This window comes from Amphiura filiformis, chromosome 19, assembly GCF_039555335.1.
Source record: "Amphiura filiformis chromosome 19, Afil_fr2py, whole genome shotgun sequence".
NCBI classification, from domain to species: domain Eukaryota; kingdom Metazoa; phylum Echinodermata; class Ophiuroidea; order Amphilepidida; family Amphiuridae; genus Amphiura; species Amphiura filiformis.
Window position 1 is genome coordinate 37799360 of NC_092646.1, and position 19749 is coordinate 37819108.

General features: G+C 37.4%; 1 protein-coding gene across 1 annotated transcript; it reads right to left on the reverse strand.

Annotated features, from left to right (window-relative positions):
- Nucleotides 1-1922: 1922 nt before the first annotated feature.
- On the reverse strand, nucleotides 1923-19749 carry LOC140140556 (solute carrier organic anion transporter family member 4A1-like). The gene is made up of 9 exons (XM_072162315.1): nucleotides 19020-19749; nucleotides 17368-17461; nucleotides 16199-16320; nucleotides 14637-14891; nucleotides 14148-14343; nucleotides 13428-13590; nucleotides 11956-12128; nucleotides 11302-11366; nucleotides 1923-2568 (listed from the first exon to the last, which is right to left on the reverse strand). The coding sequence occupies exons 1-9, from the start codon at nucleotides 19747-19749 to the stop codon at nucleotides 2279-2281; spliced, it is 2088 nt and encodes a 695-aa protein (XP_072018416.1). The 3' UTR covers nucleotides 1923-2278.

Below are 19749 nucleotides of genomic sequence, written 5' to 3' on the forward strand. Positions count from 1 at the left end.
AGCTTATCCATTACCCAGATTCACCACTTTAACTGCATATCTGAAGATGTTATCTGTATCAAAATACGCCCTGATCAACGTTTGTTTACATACGTACATGTAGCGATAATTATCAATGAAACTGTGATTACAAGCACAGGGTTATGCAGATATATAACAAAGTATGAGAAAATCTTTACTAACGACAATTGAAAAAACAACATACACATAAAATAAAGATACCCCGAAGAGAGGAAGAAGAGAAAAAAAAAAAAACCTTCTTTGTTTTATTGTATCCTAGGTAATAGCCAGCATAAAACAACTAATGACAAGACTAGCAATCATAGTAAGTTTAAAACGAAATATTTGATTATTTGTATTGGAAGATTAATTTGATTGATAATCATTATTTAAAGCATAAACTTTTTGATAAAGGGCAGCCAACTATTCTGTGCTATGAGACATGGCACAAAAACACAATTTGGAACAAGTTATTCAATATTTAAACAAATACCCAGATAATTGATGTTTGGTTACTGGTATTTAGTTATAATTATTAAGATATTAACAATTGACTTTAAACAATGGCGACTAATAGTATTTCAAGTAACTTTTTCAAACAAGTAACTCAGCCACACTTTTATTTCGCAGGAAGATACTTGTACTGGTCTAATTAACTCATAAAAAGCATTTTGAAAAAAATGTGGCCTTTACGCGACGAAAAAAAGAAACCCTGTTCTATGCGGGCGGACGGACTTGAAAAGGTTTATTAAACATTACATTTCACTTATCTTTGATATTGTACATGTACCTAAATTTCGCTTATTTTTGATATTGTATATGTACCTTTCACTTATCTTTGATATTGTACATGTACCTTTCACTTATCTTTGATATTGTACATGTACCTTTCATTTATCTTTGATATTGTACATGTACCTTTCACTTATCTTTGATATTGTACATGTACCTTTCACTTATCTTTGATATTGTACATGTACCTTTTATTTATCTTTGATATTGTACATGTACCTTTTACTTATCTTTGATATTGTACATGTACCTTTCATTTATCTTTGATATTGTACATGTACCTTTCACTTATCTTTGATATTGTACATGTACCTTTCATTTATCTTTGGTATTGTACATGTACCTTTCACTTATCTTTGATATTGTACATGTACCTTTCACTTATCTTTGATATTGTACATGTACCTTTCACTTATCTTTGATATTGTACATATACCTTTTACTTATCTTTGATATTGTACATGTACCTTTCACTTATCTTTGATATTGTACATGTACCTTTCACTTATCTTTGATATTGTACATGTACCTTTCACTTATCTTTGATATTGTACATGTACCTTTCACTTATTTTTGATACTGTACATGTACCTTTCACTTATCTTTGATATTGTACATGTACCTTTCACTTATCTTTGATATTGTACATGTACCTTTTACTTATCTTTGATATTGTACATGTACCTTTTACTTATCTTTGATATTGTACATGTACCTTTTACTTATCTTTGATTACATGTACCTTTCACTTATCTTTGATATCAAAGATAAGTGAAAGGTACGTGTACAATATCAAAGATAAATGAAAGGTACATGTACCTTTCACTTATCTTTTTCTTTGCATTCATAGTCTCCTCTAAAATCATCTAATTTGTTCGGATAATACAATAAGATACATATCATTCTAGTCTATTCTTTTCTGGATAAACAATGTTATAAAAGTAGAGTTTTGAAGTAACACGAAAATATACTTGACATTTGTGCGAATTCTACATTATACTTGTATTTCATCTAAAAAACAATAACCGGTAAAGGCAGCGTCAGTGGGAGTTGAGATTGGATTAAGCACTTCCGTTCTCTTGACCCAAAGGCTGACAGTAAAATTGTTAACATGATTGTTGGGAGTGGCCTTCTTTTCCTTGTTCTTATGCCTTCAAATCTGTTTCTCACTTTTCTTTCCATACAGGCCAGCATGCTTATAATAGGCTTTTTAGCCTGGCTTGAGCATTTTGTTTGAGCCTGGTCCCATCAGGACCCAAGCGTGTCTCCACACGGAGCGACCGTTTAAACAAAGATGAAACGATGCAAAAACTTTATTTTATCCATTATCTTGTTTTTTTAAACAAGCTATTCTGATAATTGGTCACTAAGTTCTATTTTCTCAATCGCAGCCTCATATTTCATGATAATTTGTATCGTCTTCTTTCTTTTCATAAATCGGGAAACTCCATTTTATATTCACGCCCTGATGTAAACAACCACGATCTTATTCTGGGTAGTCAACGACTGGTCTCAGTTCAACTTTCTCCTCCTTAGACTCATACTTCACGATATCTTCCTTTTCGTAAGTTTCTTCTGGAGGTTTATAAGTAGCCAATGCTAACGAGTAGAATACAAGTGCACAAGCCCGACACCCTAAAGCCATAAGTAATGTGTACACTGATATTTGCCAGTTATTATAAACCCAACAGTTTTGTGATCCGCTACATTCGTATTCCCACAGAAGGCAAGATTTGTCGACGAGTGCGCCAAACGCGATAGGACCGGGTACTACACCTGTATGTATCAAATGGATAGCAAAATAATAAGATTCAGTGCAGAAATAGATTCAATTATTTGTCGTGGTTTGTGCATAGCATAGTGGCGAATCTCATGCAACTATATTAACGACCCATTTGTATTACAACAATTGATTAGGGTAACCATATCGTTTTGCGATTTGTCCTTTTTGTCTTGACGCTGAATGCGATCGTCACTTCACGTAAGACACTTTAGGGTATGGTATTAGGTAATACGGTTATCTATATGGAGACAGTTTACAGCAGTATGATACGCATTTCGTTGAGTGAAGATAGTTTGTCAAACCACAATCGCTATGTCCGGTATACCGCATTATAATTGAAGACCGAATTAAAAAGACTAGTTTGTGTCTGACGTCAGGGCAACCACGCGGTGTGATTGCTGACCTGCGTGCGCTACGGCATTAATTTTGGTCTGGTTGACAGGGCGTCAGACGCAAACTAGTCTTTTTAATTGGGTCCTCAATTATAGAATGTGGTTTGGTCCAAAGGATGGCAAGCGATTTTTGACAAATTAATGGGGCACCTTAATGTTCTAAAAAGGTTTTTAGAACACGTTAATATATGTACATTTTCTTGCTCGCTACGCTTGCATTATATAACCAGATCACTTTTGCAAATTAGGTTTCCATCAATTTGGCAAAGGGGGAGTGACAAGGAATTTTAGGTAGCCGAATGGAGGAGACAGGCAATTTTAGCAGTGTGATGTGCCCTGAGTAATTTAATTTAATTTAATTTAATTATTTAACTTTGTTTACAAGCTGAAAGTATGTCATGAGATGGGAAAGCCCCTTGTACAGCTTGTACGTGCAAGATAATGGTGTGGAGAGTCATTTTTGGAATTCCCCCAAATTATTGTAAACAAAGTCAGAGCTATGTTTGGAACTTGGAAAGCCCCAGTTCATTATTGCACCATCAGGAAACCCCCAGGAAGTGATGTAATGTGAAAGGTGAATGTGTATTATTACTATTGGGAAATCCCAAAATTGCAGCAATGTTGTGAAAATGTGATTGAAGTAATGGTTTATTAATAGATGATGGGTTTTTTGCATGAGTACTGATATAAAAAGCTGGAGACTTTTGTTGGGACTTTACAGAATGCCATGGGAGATTGAGATATTCCACATGTGTGTGATGGTCTTCGTGCTTCAAAAAAGAAGTGCATTTTAACCAGTTATATAGCCAATAATTGAGCTAATTTTAATACAGCAACGAAGAAGACAGCGAGCACACAAAAGTGCTCTTCCTCATCAAAGGATTAAAAGTTCTTCTGTCAAATTGCTGGAGTTTGCTGGGTTTGTGAAGGCCACGCATCTGTCAAAAAACAGCGGAGCTGTGTTAAAGAAACCTGTTCCCTGGAAAAGAGTGATTGGTGAAAGAAACACCATTTTTGGAGAAAGCAGCGCAAGGAGACATATTTGTGGAGATAGCAGCGCAAGGAGATATATTTGTGGAGATAGCAGAGCAAAGGAGATTGGAGGAAGCATCATCATTTTCGTATGAGGATTTTATACGCAAGGATTTATAAATGCAAGTGTACTATGGACTTCGCTGATTTTCGCAGGACAAGTGAATAAGGATATATTACATCAGTCGTCCAGAACATTGCAAGAACTCTAGAATCACCAACAAGAAGACCGCTGGTTAAGTACCGATATAATAAAACTGATTGTGTGATTTTATTGTAATTGTTGTTATATGTACCAAGCATACTCTATTTTCAATTAAAGACTTAGATTTGTTAGCTTAAAATCAAACAGTGTATTTGTGTTGTGCATTCGTGTGAGTTCGGGTAAAAGGTGATTTTGGCCTTGAGTCAAGTACGACTCGTAACAAAATTGGGGGCTCGTCCGGGATATACACTGTAAAAAAGTTGACATTATTATACTGAGTCTTGAAAGTGAAAGTACAGTATGGCAGAGTTCAAAGCAGAAGAGTTTCTTGAAACTATAGATTGGGAGAAGTTTGATAAGTTGAAGAAACCTGATTTATTAGCATTTGCAAAATACTATGAATTGGATGTAAAGCAAGCCAACAGAAAACAAATAATCAAAAATGCCTTGATCGAAGTTTTGGTTGATGAAGAGTATTTTGAGGAATCCATTTTGGACAAGAGAAAAGAGGTCAAAACTGAAATCGGGGATGCAGTTAAGTTGAAAGAACTAGAAGTTCAGGTGGAAATGGAAAAATGAAAATGCAATTGCAGTTGGACATGCAAAAGCTAGATATGCAAAATAAAGAAAAACAAGAAAGATTAGATATGGAAAATAAAGAAAGACAAGAAAGACTAGACATGGAAAACAAGAAACTAGAAATGGAAGAAAAAAGCACGCTAAGAAAAGATGGCGCTTGAGCACCACAAATTAGAAACAGAAGAAAAGGAAAAGGTAGCAAAATTGGAACTTGAAAAACAAAAATTGGATATGGAAGAAAAGGAAAAACTAGCTAAGATTCAAATGGAAGCACATTTGAAAGAAAAAGAAATTGAGTTTGAACAAGAGAAGTTAGCAAAACTAGGTGACATTAATACTCATCAAGTTTCTCCTCAAAGTCAAAGTCAGGGTTTGATGTTACAAAGTATGTAAAGCTTGTGCCTAAATTCAAAGAGAAAGAAGTTGACGAGTACTTTCAACATTTTGAAGAGGTAGCTACAAATTTGAAATGGCCTCCAGAGCATTGGACCCTACTGTTACAAAGTAGTTTTGTGGGGAAGGCCAGGAAACTTACTCAGCTCTACCAATAGAGAAGTGTAATAATTATGAAGAAGTCAAACAGGCAGTCCTTAAGGCCTATGAGCTGGTGCCTGAAGCATACAGACAAAAGTTCAGAGATTCAAGAAAGCAAGCAGATCAAACCCATGTAGAATTTGCTAGAGTAAAAGAACAAATGTTTGATAGGTGGCTTGGTTCAAAAGAAGTCAAAGATGATTTCGCCCAACTTAAGCAATTGGTTCTTATAGAAGAGTTCAAGAAATGTGTCCACGTTGACATTAAAACCCATTTGGATGAAAGCGCTAGCAAAATTAAAACGCTTAGTGAGGCGGCGACAATGGCTGACGACTATGGCTTGACGCACAAGTTGAATTCAAGTAAATTTAGTCATAACAGAAGTTATTCAAGCAGGTTCAGCCATAACCAACTTAGAGCAAATCAGGGTGGTACACAAGAAGGGAGATCTCAGTCTAATTCACAGCATAGTGCTGGTGGTAGAGGGACCCCAGGGAGTTCAGGTAACAGAGCAAAATTTGGGACTGAATTTAAAGCCAAAGTAACTTGTACTCATTGTAAGAGACCAGGGCATACGATGACCCAGTGTTATTTCTTAAAAGGCAGACAAGATGCACAAAAACAGCACCAAACTGCTAGTAATACTGTAGGATGTGCAGTGTCACTTGTGTCAAAGAAAAAAGTCAGTCAAATCAAGAAACAAGAATTCCCACAAAAGGGAGGTGAGACAGACAAGGTGTGTGAAGAATTTGAACCATTTGTGTTAGAGGGAGTAGTATCACTTGGTGATAATGGTAGTCCAAAGCCCATTAAGATTGTGCGAGATACGTGTTGTGCACGGTCTATGATTCTGGAAGGAACTTTGCCCTTTAATGAGGATAGTTCAGCAGGTAATGCTTTGATCCAGGGTATTGGGATGGAAATACTTAATGTACCTCTCCACAAAGTTAACTTGACATCTGACTTGGTTTCTGGTCCGGTAACCATAGGAGTTAGACATGAATTGCCAGTCAAGGGAGTGTCCATGTTGCTAGGAAATGACTTGGCAGGGGGGAAGGTTTTTCCTGACCCAATAGTTACAGATAAGCCCTGTTTGCAGGATGATAATAGTGAGGAAAAGGAGATATTTCCTGCATGTGCAGTGACACGGGCAATGAGCAAGAGAGCTTCATTAGAAACAATTGAGGACAACCAAATTGATGACTTAGGCTACAATTTGGAAGACACATTTGTGTCAAAGTTGAATGAGAAAGAAGATAAACTTCCTTCTCCTGGGGATAAAAATACCCCTAAAGATGACACAGCCTCTGAGCATGAACAAATTGGGGAAACCATGAAAGACCCATTAAGTCATGACAAGCTAATTCTGGAGCAACAAAATGACCCAGAACTCAAAGAAATCAATCAAAGGGCATTGACCCTAGAGGAAGCAGAACAAAATTCTGTCTGTTTTTACAAACAAGATGATGTGCTAATGAGAAAATGGCGCCCCCTGATGTACCTGCCGATGAAGAGTGGAAGGTAGTGCACCAAATTGTGGTACCAAAAGTCTACCACACTGAAGTAATTAACATAGCACATGATAGTCCCATGGCAGGGCATTTGGGTGTTAAAGAGGAAGCCCCGCCAGAGCTGTTCTTCTGGGGCGAACCAAACCTGCCTGGTTACCAAATTAATTAATGAAAATGTTTATCTAGAAATTTGACAGGTGCATCAATGAGCACCTTGTCACTGATTAATTTGGTAACCAGGCAGGTGGTTTGGTTCACCCCAGAAGAACTGCTCTGGCGGGGCTTCCTTTTTAAGAAAACTCATGAAAGAATTCTGAGACATTTCTGGTGGCCCACTCTCAGAAAAGATGTTTCTGAATATTGCAAAACATGTCACATATGCCAAGTAGTAGGGAAGCCAAATCAGAAAATACCTCCTGCTCCATTAAAGCCAATTCCAGCCTTTGATGAACCATTTAGTAGGGTTATTATTGATTGTGTAGGCCCCTACCAAAGACTAAGTCAGGTAATCAATACCTTCTGACAATTATGTGCGCGTCAACACGCTTTCCTGAAGCCATACCCTTGAGAAATATTAAAGCAGTGACTATAGTGAAAGCTTTAACTAAGTTCTTCACATTTGTGGGGCTCCCCAAGTCCATACAGTCAGATCAAGGATCAAACTTTACTTCTGGAGTATTTCAACAGGTCATGTATCAATTAGGTATAGAACAGTATACCTCAAGTGCTTACCATCCAGAATCACAAGGTGCACTAGAAAGGTTCCACCAAACATTGAAAAACATGATCAGGACATATTGTTTGGAATTTCAGAGGGACTGGGATGAGGGAGTGCACTTGTTGTTGTTTGCTGCTAGGGAAGCTGTTCAGGAAACTTTGGGATTTAGTCCTTTTGAGTTAGTGTTTGGACACACAGTGCGCGGGCCCTTAAAGTTGTTGAAAGAAAAGTGGCTCAATGAGAAATCAGATATCAATTTATTGGATTATGTCTCCAATTTTAAGCATAGGCTTAACAGAGTAACTGATATCGCCAAAGAAAACTTGAAACAGGGTCAAGCCAAAATGAAACAATGGTATGATAAACATGCCAAAGAGAGAGTGTTCAAACCAGGTGACAAAGTTCTAGTACTGTTTCCAATTCCAGGACACCCATTACAAGCCAGATATCATGGCCCATGTGAAGTAGAGTCAAAAGTGGGTGAAGTAGATTATATTATCAAGACTCCTGGTAGACGCAAGAGCAGGCAGTTATGCCACATAAATATGCTCAAAGAGTATGTTGAAAGAAGTGACAGTGGCATTCCAAAACCTGTGTGTACAGTAAAACATGCTGATAATGTAGACAAACATGCCGATGTAGACAAAATCGCCAATGTAGACAAGAGTAAAGATGACAATTCTGATGTCACATTTGACCAGGATAAAGAGATGGAGCACAAAGAGTATAATGTAAAATTGAACAATTCTGATGTGCTCACTAATTTGGACTCAAAGTTAGGTCATCTTTCTCAAGATCAACAAAGTCAAATTGCAAATTTGATTCACAAATTTGACAATATATTTCCTGATACGCCAAGTAGAACAAATGCTGCATTTCATGACGTAGATGTTGGTGATACAAAACCAATCAAGCAGCATCCTTACAGAATCAATCCATTGAAAATGGAACATCTCAAAAATGAGATCAATTATATGCTAGACAATGATATCATAGAACCAAGTAGTAGTGAATGGAGTTCACCGTGTATACTTGTTCCCAAGCCTGATGGTTCATACCGATTGGTCGCAGACATGAGAGCTGCAAATGTTCATTCAAAGACAGACTCGTACCCAATTCCAAGAATTGATGATTGCATAGACAAAATTGGAAATGCAAAATTTGTTAGCAAATTTGATCTTTTGAAAGGGTACTGGCAGGTTCCACTCACAGACCGTGCCAAAGAGATTTCTGCTTTTTGTACACCATTTGGTCTTTACCAGTACAAAGTCATGCCATTCGGTTTGAAAAATGCACCAGCAACATTTCAGAGAATGGTGAACCAAATTGTGGCAGACATAGAGGGATGTGAAGCGTATGTAGATGATTTGATTGTTTACAGTCAAACTTGGGAACAACACATGGAACAACTCCATCAATTGTTTAAGAAGCTGTCAGAAGTACAATTGACAGTCAATCTGGTAAAAAGTGAGTTTTGCCATGCCACAGTCACATACTTAGGATATGTTGTAGGTCAAGGTCAGGTGAAACCTATCAAAGCCAAAGTTGAAGCAATTGAGCAATACCCCACACCTGTAAACAAGAAGGCACTCATGAGATTTCTAGGAATGGTTGGCTATTATAGAAAGTTCTGTCCAAACTTTTCAGAGATAGCAAGTCCTTTGACTGATTTGTTGAAGAAAGATGCAAAATTCATGTGGTCAGAACAGTGTGAAAATGCTTTTCACAAAGTCAAATCAATACTCATGAGTTCACCAGTACTTACTGCACCTGATTTTCAGAAGCAGTTCAAGTTGACTGTTGATGCCAGTGACATAGGCTGTGGAGGTGTTGTGATGCAAGAGGGTGAAGATCAAATAGATCACCCCATTTGTTACTTTTCAAGGAAATTCAACAAGCACCAGAGAAATTACTCCACAATTGAGAAGGAGTGTCTAGCATTGCTATTAGCATTGCTACATTTTGATGTGTATTTGGGTACCACAGTATACCCTGTGCTTGTTTTCACAGATCACAATCCCCTCACCTTCATCAACAGGATGAAGAACAAAAACCAAAGACTGGTGAGGTGGAGTTTGACCTTGCAAGAGTACAATCTGGACATCAAACATATTAAGGGAAAAGACAATGTAATGGCTGATGCCCTGTCCAGAATTGCATAAGAAGGGCTAATAAACAAAAAATTCCTTTTAAAAGGGAACTTGTGTGACAAGTAGTCACTGTGTATGATGAGTTAAATACTCAAAGTTGATAATATGTTGAAGTTGATGTAAAAGAAGAAAGCATTTAAGAAAGTTTTCATTGCATTCGAACTTTCTTCTTTTAAGGGGAGGGTGTGATGTGCCCTGAGTAATTTAATTTAATTTAATTATTTAACTTTGTTTACAAGCTGAAAGTATGTCATGAGATGGGAAAGCCCCTTGTACAGCTTGTACGTGCAAGATAATGGTGTGGAGAGTCATTTTTGGAATTCCCCCAAATTATTGTAAACAAAGTCAGAGCTATGTTTGGAACTTGGAAAGCCCCAGTTCATTATTGCACCATCAGGAAAACCCCAGGAAGTGATGTAATGTGAAAGGTGAATGTGTATTATTAATATTGGGAAATCCCAAGATTGCAGCAATGTTGTGAAAATGTGATTGAAGTAATGGTTTATTAATAGATGATGGGTTTTTTGCATGAGTACTGATATATATAAAAAGCTGGAGACTTTTGTTGGGACTTTACAGAATGCCATGGGAGATTGAGATATTCCACATGTGTGTGATGGTCTTCGTGCTTCAAAAAAGAAGTGCATTTTAACCAGTTATATAGCCAATAATTGAGCTAATTTTAATACAGCAACGAAGAAGACAGCGAGCACACAAAAGTGCTCTTCCTCATCAAAGGATTAAAAGTTCTTCTGTCAAATTGCTGGAGTTTGCTGGGTTTGTGAAGGCCACGCATCTGTCAAAAAACAGCGGAGCTGTGTTAAAGAAACCTGTTCCCTGGAAAAAGAGTGATTGGTGAAAGAAACACCATTTTTGGAGAAAGCAGCGCAAGGAGACATATTTGTGGAGATAGCAGCGCAAGGAGATATATTTGTGGAGATAGCAGAGCAAAGGAGATTGGAGGAAGCATCATCATTTTCGTATGAGGATTTTATACGCAAGGATTTATAAATGCAAGTGTACTATGGACTTCGCTGATTTTCGCAGGACAAGTGAATAAGGATATATTACATCAGTCGTCCAGAACATTGCAAGAACTCTAGAATCACCAACAAGAAGACCGCTGGTTAAGTACCGATATAATAAAACTGATTGTGTGATTTTATTGTAATTGTTGTTATATGTATGTACCAAGCATACTCTATTTTCAATTAAAGACTTAGATTTGTTAGCTTAAAATCAAACAGTGTATTTGTGTTGTGCATTCGTGTGAGTTCGGGTAAAAGGTGATTTTGGCCTTGAGTCAAGTACGACTCGTAACAGCAGGCAGAGAGGGAAGAAAAGAGAGCATAAAATTTTTCCTACGCCGTTTTGATATATATTTTACTCCCGGTTGAGCTCATTATTATCGCACAGTCAGTTACTCTTAAACTCGGGTTTCCTAAGTCATGTTTGAGCTAAACAGTTCTTTTATTTGCTGAGTTTGGTATAAAAACAAAGAGATCAATCTTTTGGCAGTAATTACTGAATGGAGATCATTGAACTATTAGGACTTTTATAAAGTACTAACGTACGTGGCTCATATAGAAGCTAGACTACACTTACCAAGTGCCTTATTAAGAAGTGTTTGCAATCCTAGAGCAAACGATCGCTGCGAATAATCAACGCATCTGTAATAAACAAAAAAGAAGGAGCTCAATTATTTTACATTAGTGATGTCATTGGTTGCTTAGATACTAGAAAAACGCTTTGTTATGTGGATATGCGCAGTGTATAATGCATGTTTGTGTTTATAAATCGGGACTGAACTGTGACGTGCCATATCTTAAATATAGAGATATTTTGCTCCACAACTACGTTTTACCCAATGAAATCGGACATTCCTAAGCGAAGATATTGAGCTCGTAAGTTAAGGTATTATAAAATTGGAAATTGAGATATCGGCCTTTAAAAATGTTATTAATAACATAATGACATTGTTGAGAGTAGCAATTACCTTGATAAATGTCTCAAAAAATAGAAAATGCCAGTTATATTCCGGTCTGAAACTATATAATAAACATTAATAAAATTGTGAAAAAACTACCCCCGGGTAGATTTTTGGCTATTTCTCCATTTACGATCATTCACAAAAGTGTCACCGTTTGATACAAACAAACATGCAAACAATCAAATTATTTTCTGTCCAAAATCGATCGAGTATAGATTTATCTTTACAATCATATGAAAGGATGATGACCTAAATAATATGATATTTACCTCATGGTAGCAGTAACATATGGGACGGGAACCATGAATGTAAAGAGAAGAGCTCCAAATACAACCACCAACCAGGGCACCATGTTGGAGCACATGGAACTACATCTTCCTGAGCTCACTGTCCCAAAGACGTTGGACGAGTTTCCAGGGATACATGTGCAATCTGAATATTCCTGTACATAGATGACAGTAATTGGACTTAATTATATAAACAAAAACAAGAAAAAAAAATGAAGAAAAATAAAGAAAACAAAAAAGAGGAACCCCCCAAAAAAAAAAAAAACAACAACTAATAAACGAACAACAACAACAAAACAACAACAAACAAGCAGTTTCTTAAAGAAATATTGATTCATAAATTATGATCAATCTTTCATGATTTATATGTGGTGTGAGCAAGCGAAATCAGTCTGAAGTCGGGCATATTAAATTTTCGGTTTCCCACATGATTGTATAAGGCATTTGTAAAGCTACATTTTGCACACAACCCCATTGAAATTGAACACTTAGTTTCAAAGATATGAACAGATGAAGTGTTTCCAAAATAAAACGCGGCAAAATAAATGATTTTCTTTGTTTGGCTGTATCTGAAAATTAATATTTCCGACTCCCGACTGATTTTGCTTGATCACGTCACATATTATATAATCATACATGTATATCTAATTTAATTAATTTTGCTTGCTTTGCCTACGAATTATATCCACTTATGAGACTATGTTCATTACGTTTCCTCTGACTTAAAAGTTTCTATTTTCACTTCACAATTGGGGTTTACAATAATGTGACCACATACAGAGATTGACATATAGGCAGAGACTGTAGATGACACAGATATGACCAACTTAATGAGTTACAAAAGATAAATTTGTGCTGGCATCAGAGAAAATGACTAAATTAGTACTAGTATTTGCGTGAAATGTTAACTTTTTCTTCGAGGCACTTGTATCGTAATGTTTACAGAATCCATCATACGATGCTATTGCCTTAACAGAATTGATCACAATAATTCACTTACGAGATAGATCACCAGGTTGTCATATTAGCTAGACCCAGGATCCACAACATCTATCATCAGGGCACAGTTCTTTAACCCCAATACATTTGTACATTCAATGGATGACCTTTGGAATTTTGAGTACAAAAACTCATACTCTGCAACTTGAGATCAAATTTTGCACTGCCACTATGATTGTGTAATTGAGGTTATTGAATTATGTCATTGGGATGAAGCCATTGTGGTCCATAGTGTATACACACAGATGGGTCGATGAGGTACATAAAATGAAGTGAGTTTTGCCTCGTGTTTGGTTGGAAAAGGAAGTGAGAGAGATATTATCAATTTTGTTAAGGCAATGACACCTAAATGCTGAATACTGCATATAACAAACAAACAACGAGAAACTGTAGTGTAAATTAATATTTGGGATTGGAATGATCTCAGGAAAAATATTCCTTTGACCCTTACTTACCTTGTTGCCATCTTCATCTTCTGTTTCTGTAAGACACCCAGCGTGACATGATGAATAGTACATGACACCATCGGATCCACACACCGTGTCAAACGAATCTTCACATTTGCAGTTGCTATTACATGGTGCAGTCAAGTTGGTGTTGCCAATGATATCTAGAGTGCTGGATTTGAAAATCATGTGCCATTGCCATTTAAGAAAGAACAAGGTCAAGTTACAGAATACTTAACTATACATTTCATAAAAACAAAACTTGAATACCGTAAAACCTCGTCTACAAACATGTAGTGTTTTCGATGAAAGCTAAATCAATACGATATATGCGTAAATATGCCAATACAATAGATTGGTCTTACAATAATACTTGTTTGTACTTGCTTGAATCTGGACATATAAGGTACACTGCAAATAAGTTGGTTGATATCATTGCTGGTGGACGTCTTTTATAAGTTAATGTTCAATTGGTTGAATTTATGACATCGATCAAAGCCCAATGTTTGGAAATCCATGATTGATAAAGAGGTAAATTATACAACATTGGGAAAATTTCGTCCAATTTATGCAGTGTAACCCAATAATAAGTGCTACAAATGAAACAAGCCAATTTTTTTTGCTAGATATTAAAAGTTATGATCATTCAAATGGGCGTACTTCAGTACAATGTCACAAATTTTAAACAAACATGATAATAAACACGACTTTAAACAAAGGTTGACATACCTATTTTGATACGCCACAGATACTCCAGCAAAAGGCACATTAGGACAGGACAACAGAAAACCAAAAGTGCAGAGAAAGCCCAGGAACAGACAACCTATAACAAACTTCAAAATCTGGTTCACTTTGAGATCAAATCTTTTCATTATATACCCGCCTGTGATTGGTCCAATGACGCCAGCTGGTGTCAGTATTACACCTGGATATAAAAATGTAAGGGTCATTGCATTGCACTGTTAAAAATACTGGGTATTTTACATAAAGTTCGGCCAACTACAATAGATTATCTAAGTACGCTTTATAGCAAATTTCAACTCAAGGCAGCTAATAGCAACTAATAAATGGATGTAAGCCCTTTTGCAACTCAACTCTTCGAAAAGGCAAGACACGCACTGACTAGAGTACTGTTAGCTGCGTCACTCAACGGCAAAAGCAATGGTACCTTTACACGTAGAAAATCGAGGTGGCTGTTTTGTGATTCAAACTACTTACCGGTAACTAGAGCTGCGTCTCCCGAGTTAAGATTGAACAAGGATTCCACAATCTTTGGCCCAAACACGGATATAAAGGCAAGTAAGAAAGCCTCGCAAATAACCGCTAAGTCAATGAACAAATAAGTTGGATTCTTCAGCAGTGTCCAAACGGCTTTCGGGAAATCTTTCAGCTTATTCATTCCTGTTGTTTCTGCTTCGTACTCTGCTCCTGTTCGGGTTTCTCGTGCTCGCTTCTTTTGCGCTTCTCTGTAACCTGGTAATAAATCAAATATTATCATAACATATCGTTTTGAGTTTATTAGCAGACGGCCGAATCTAGCCGGAGTCGACTTTTGTTAGGCATGAATCATTTTGAATTAGAGAACAGGTGACCAGCGCTTTAGCTCAAGAGGGCAGCATATCAATTTTTTTAAACGATGATCAGCGTCGACCATGCTGCGCTACACCGCTAGCTAACCCTATATGCCTACAGTCTGTCCACATAGAAGTACAAACCATATTTGTGACGTCGGGGGTCGATGCTTTGCGTCACACGCGAACGCGACGTGACGCATAAAGAGCGTGGTGCGCTCGGCAAGTACAAATCGCGCAGCAGTTGGCGCGTCAAAGAAGCATTGCACAGAAATAATTATTCTCATACCTCCAGTTTCCGAGGTCTATTTACTTTGTACTTCTAAGAGGACAGACTGTATGCCGCCCATTTGCACTTACCTATCACGCTGAACCCCGTAAGTGTAAATGTGTTATGTGGTGTCAACGCAAAATTATATTATTCTAAAACCGTTGGGGTGCGACAATTTTTAACTGCTAACCGTCTATTTTGAACGAGCTGTCAGCCTTGTAGTTTCGTCAGCCTCGTACGTCACATGTCGCGTGTCCGATACCGCCTGGAACCCGTGTTAAAATTGATATGCTGCCCTCTAGAGCTACGGCGTTGATCTCTTGTTATCTAATTCAAAATAATTTATGCGTATAACATGAACATAACAAAAAGACGAATACGGTTCCGCCGCCTGCCAAACGCATAACGATATTCTGCAATAGGCATTACATTAAGGGGTACTACACCCCTGCCCAATTTTGGGCCTATTTTTGCATTTTTCTCACAAATTAAAGCGCATTGGTGGCAAGTAAGATATGTATATTATAGGGGCAAGGACTACAACTACTGCACTGGAAATTTATTTCAGCACAGACAACAGTTGTGGAGTTACAGCCAAAAATGAGGGAAACCCACTATTTGATCAATAAATCAATAACTACTTGCCTTGAGTTGCTGAATTTTCAGTGCAGTAGTTGTAGTCCTTGCCCCTATAATATACATATCTTACTTGTCATCAATGCGCTATAATTTTTGAGAAAATGAAAAAAAATAGGCATAAAATTGGCCAGGGGTGTAGTACCCCCTTAACGTAATATAAGGGTATTTCAAAATGTATATACACTGCCCTCTGACTGTCTACAGCTGATCCCCTGTATATAACATGAATTTAACAAAGAGCCGAATCAATATTCGCCTCACTATCAAAGTCAATACGACACGTTTTATATAATACTTACTCGGAAGATATTGGTTGAACCCCAGCAGTGGCATAACCACAAGGAAATTAATGCAGGCTGTCACAATGAACCCAAGCCACCAGGCACCAACCCATAATGGACTATCGGGATTAAGATTGACACTAGTAAAAATAAAATTAAAAGAATCAGTTATTTAATTATAGTGAATTGCAATAATTATACAACAAACAACTTTGTATCTACAATCCTGCGCGAAAAGCTTGGGACACTTTGTTTATTTCATGTATCCCCACCCCCGGGGGGGCACTCCCACTTTGGAGGTGACGCGTATGTAGGGCTGTTAAGACCCCCCTTTTCAGCGTCGCTCTCACCCAAAGACCCCATATTTTTTTACGAACACATGTTCTGTCACCCGAAGACCCCTTATTTTCCCATTTGCTCTGTCACCCAAAGACCCTTATTTTTCAATTTGAACAGCAACTTTCATTTATCACTGATTTTGTTACCTATTTTTGAAAAAACAAAGAAATTTTAAGCCTTTTGAACTAAAATTTGATTTTCGAGGTTTTTGACGCTGTTTCGGCTCTCACCCAAAGGTTCCAAAGGTCATGTTCTCACCCAATGACCCCATATTTTTTACATTTTGCTCTCACCGAATGCCAAAAATCATGCTCTCACCCAATGACCCCGTATTTTTTACATTTTGCTCTCACCGAATGCCCCTTACTGCGAAAGTGCCAGCCCTACACCTATATCCATTTCATATTGAAGTGCCCCCCGGGATCCCCACTAGCCTATTCAATATTGAATGCTGAATAAATGTAAAAAGTGGTTGAGCGAAGTGTCTGATCCAACATTGAGAGAGATGTAAGTACATATACTCGTAAACACTACCTATAAAACGCATCATGTATTTTCAGCCTCATGTCCCATTCACAGGAGTTTGATCTTCAAAACACCAAGTGTTCAAACGATAGTTAGTTATTATTATTATTTGAATCAAGTTTCAAAAATGTTTTGAGAAACGATTTATACCCTATATTAAAGTATTAATGTGATTAATTCTCTTTTATATTTTGAACGATGAATACATAATTTTTTCCAGAATTCCTTTTACAAATTAAGCGCGTTTTATTTTCTTCAAGGTCCCATGCAGACGTCGTTGAAAAGGAACTTTGCAACAGATTATAGTATGCAAAAATACTCACTTTTCTGCATTTATGTCAGTGTAAATATCAAGGAACATCCCACCGAAGAAAAATCCTGCGGCAGGACCCAACGTTGACATTGTCCAGAATATACCTTAATAAAGTGACAAAATTATGTTAAAAATAAAAATACTACTACTTCAATATGGCACTTTTAAGCGTGCTTCGTTCGCATTTGTACCATATAAACTTATTCCATCGACGATGGACTATCGCCAAAAGGTGTTGAATTTAAGAAACTTCAAGAAATATTTTCCACCCCATCCCCAAACTGTCAAAAGGAAATCGCCATTGCTGACTGCCATTATCGATAATAAAACAATTACGGAGGTGTTGCCAGAATACACCTTACAGAGAGGCTACAACCCTAAAATACGACACGAGCCCTTAACGTCGCCAAGACATGCATGCAGTGTTTTAAAACAATACGACATAAGATGATGTCTGTATTTTTCATAGGAATGGTATATTCCAGCAACATCAGCATGAATATGACACTTTATTGTTACTATTCTTTACAAAATCTCATTAATTCCTCAATCAGAGAGATAAAGATACGATTTTAGATTTGGTGTATTACTTGACCTTTGGAGTCTTATTCTTAGGTTAAAAAACGGAAGATTTGCCTCTCAAACACGTTCTAAAGCCATCCTACCGAGGAATTTTTGTTATTCTTTATCCAAAATGCTGAAATATATTATAATATTAGTAATACCCGTCTATTTTAAACTACAATATCAAGGTAAAAGTGAAAGAAACTCCACAGGCTATTTTGGCCATTTAACATGGAGTCCCACGCACACCGACATCGCCTGGCTAATAATTATTTGGTGCAGCAGAGACATAACATTAAAATGAATACACGGGATCGATACACGTGAATTGCTATGCACGATTTTGATATCAGACGAAAATCTTCGGATACTGAGTTCGAAAATGATGAATATCTCCCGTAAATGACTTTTCTCAAGAAACCAGATGTGGTCTCATACACTTGAAAATACGTGTTGAACAGATATTATAGTCGTTAGCGTGCGCTTTGAAAATTGGCCGTGCGCTTTGACCTCAAAATTTGACCAAAACTCTCAATTTTATATTGCGTTGGTCCTGTAGGCCTATGGACTACAGCGCGCAGCAGGCTATAGCGGCACTCACTCAAGTGGAGACAGTATATTAACCATTGACCGCAATGTCGTATACAAGCTTGCTCACACAGCGAGAAATCAATTAACCCGTCTATTGTCATAGCCTTAGTCAGGTCACTTCGCTAATAATATGCATCTCATAAGGTCCGAATAAAATAGCCATGTGTGGCTGTGGATTCATCCTACCATGGCGATTTCTACTATGAAGATATCGGGGCGATGTCACTGTGCCACGTGGAGTTCTATGGATGGGGGATGACCAAATTGCTGTGTTGACCTACAAACACAACACATTTGGCTGATTCCATTTAGGTGTACGTTTGAAAAGGTGTAAACGTATTATGGCATAAATCAGGTCTAAAAAAATTAATCAATTTCATATTATAAGATCGTACATTATGGCTTTAATTGTTCGGCCATCGACATGGTAAATGTAATGATACATGTTTACTTTTCATCGGTTACTGCATTAATCGAGGGTAGATATGACAGCTATTGCCAGTTTACCTGTGTATAAAGCTGCCGCACCAGGCGTTGAGTTTTCGTCAACATATGTAATTCCCAAAGTATAAATAGTACATGCTCCTAAAGCATGTAAAGCTTGGGCTACTAGAAACACTGGATAATACTTCTTTAGCTCTTCTTCTTCAGTATCCGACGAGCAGACATCTGGTTCAGTTCGATTGTAGTCACAGGTGTCGAATTCGGCAGCTTCAAAATCATATTCTCCCGTTAGATAATGTGGTAACGTAAACACAATCGAGCCACAAGTGAATATCAAAGCACCAAACCCTAAAAGTCTAGGCTTGTGAGCTCTTTCACCGAAGTAGGTCACAAAAATAACAAAGAACATGAAGAAAAAGTCGTAAGCACTCGATATGAAAGCACTTTGTACGCTCGGTAGGTTGAATCTTCGCTCTAAAGTAGTTATAACAACGTAGACAAGACCGTTGACTGTCATTCCTTGACCAAAACAATATACACAGAGGAAGAAAAGGAATCCTTTTGGATTGTTGAGCCATTGTAGACAGTCGGGACGCCACGAAAGCCAACCATATCGGTTGTCCGCGTCCTCTTGGTCTTTGTCAGCCATGTCTACGACTTCTTCAGCCAAAACAGCCTTTTCCTTGACAATTTCATCTTCATCTGTAGCTTTAAAGTTTGGGTTAGTAAAGGCGTTCTTGCTGTAGGAATTCTCCATTGATGTGCTATGCTGTCTGTTAAACCTGTTACACAT

What these genes read in the sequence shown, in the direction of transcription:
- LOC140140556 (XM_072162315.1), bottom strand. Translation starts at nt 19,749, where the DNA reads ATGTGTAACAGGTTTAACAGACAGCATAGCACATCAATGGAGAATTCC. An exon ending in TGCGGCAGCTTTATACACAG is followed by an intron (nt 17,462 to 19,019) that starts GTAAACTGGCAA and finishes CACTTTATTAAG; the next exon opens with GTATATTCTGGACAATGTCA. An exon ending in TATGTTACTGCTACCATGAG is followed by an intron (nt 11,367 to 11,955) that starts GTAAATATCATA and finishes TGTTTATTACAG; the next exon opens with ATGCGTTGATTATTCGCAGC.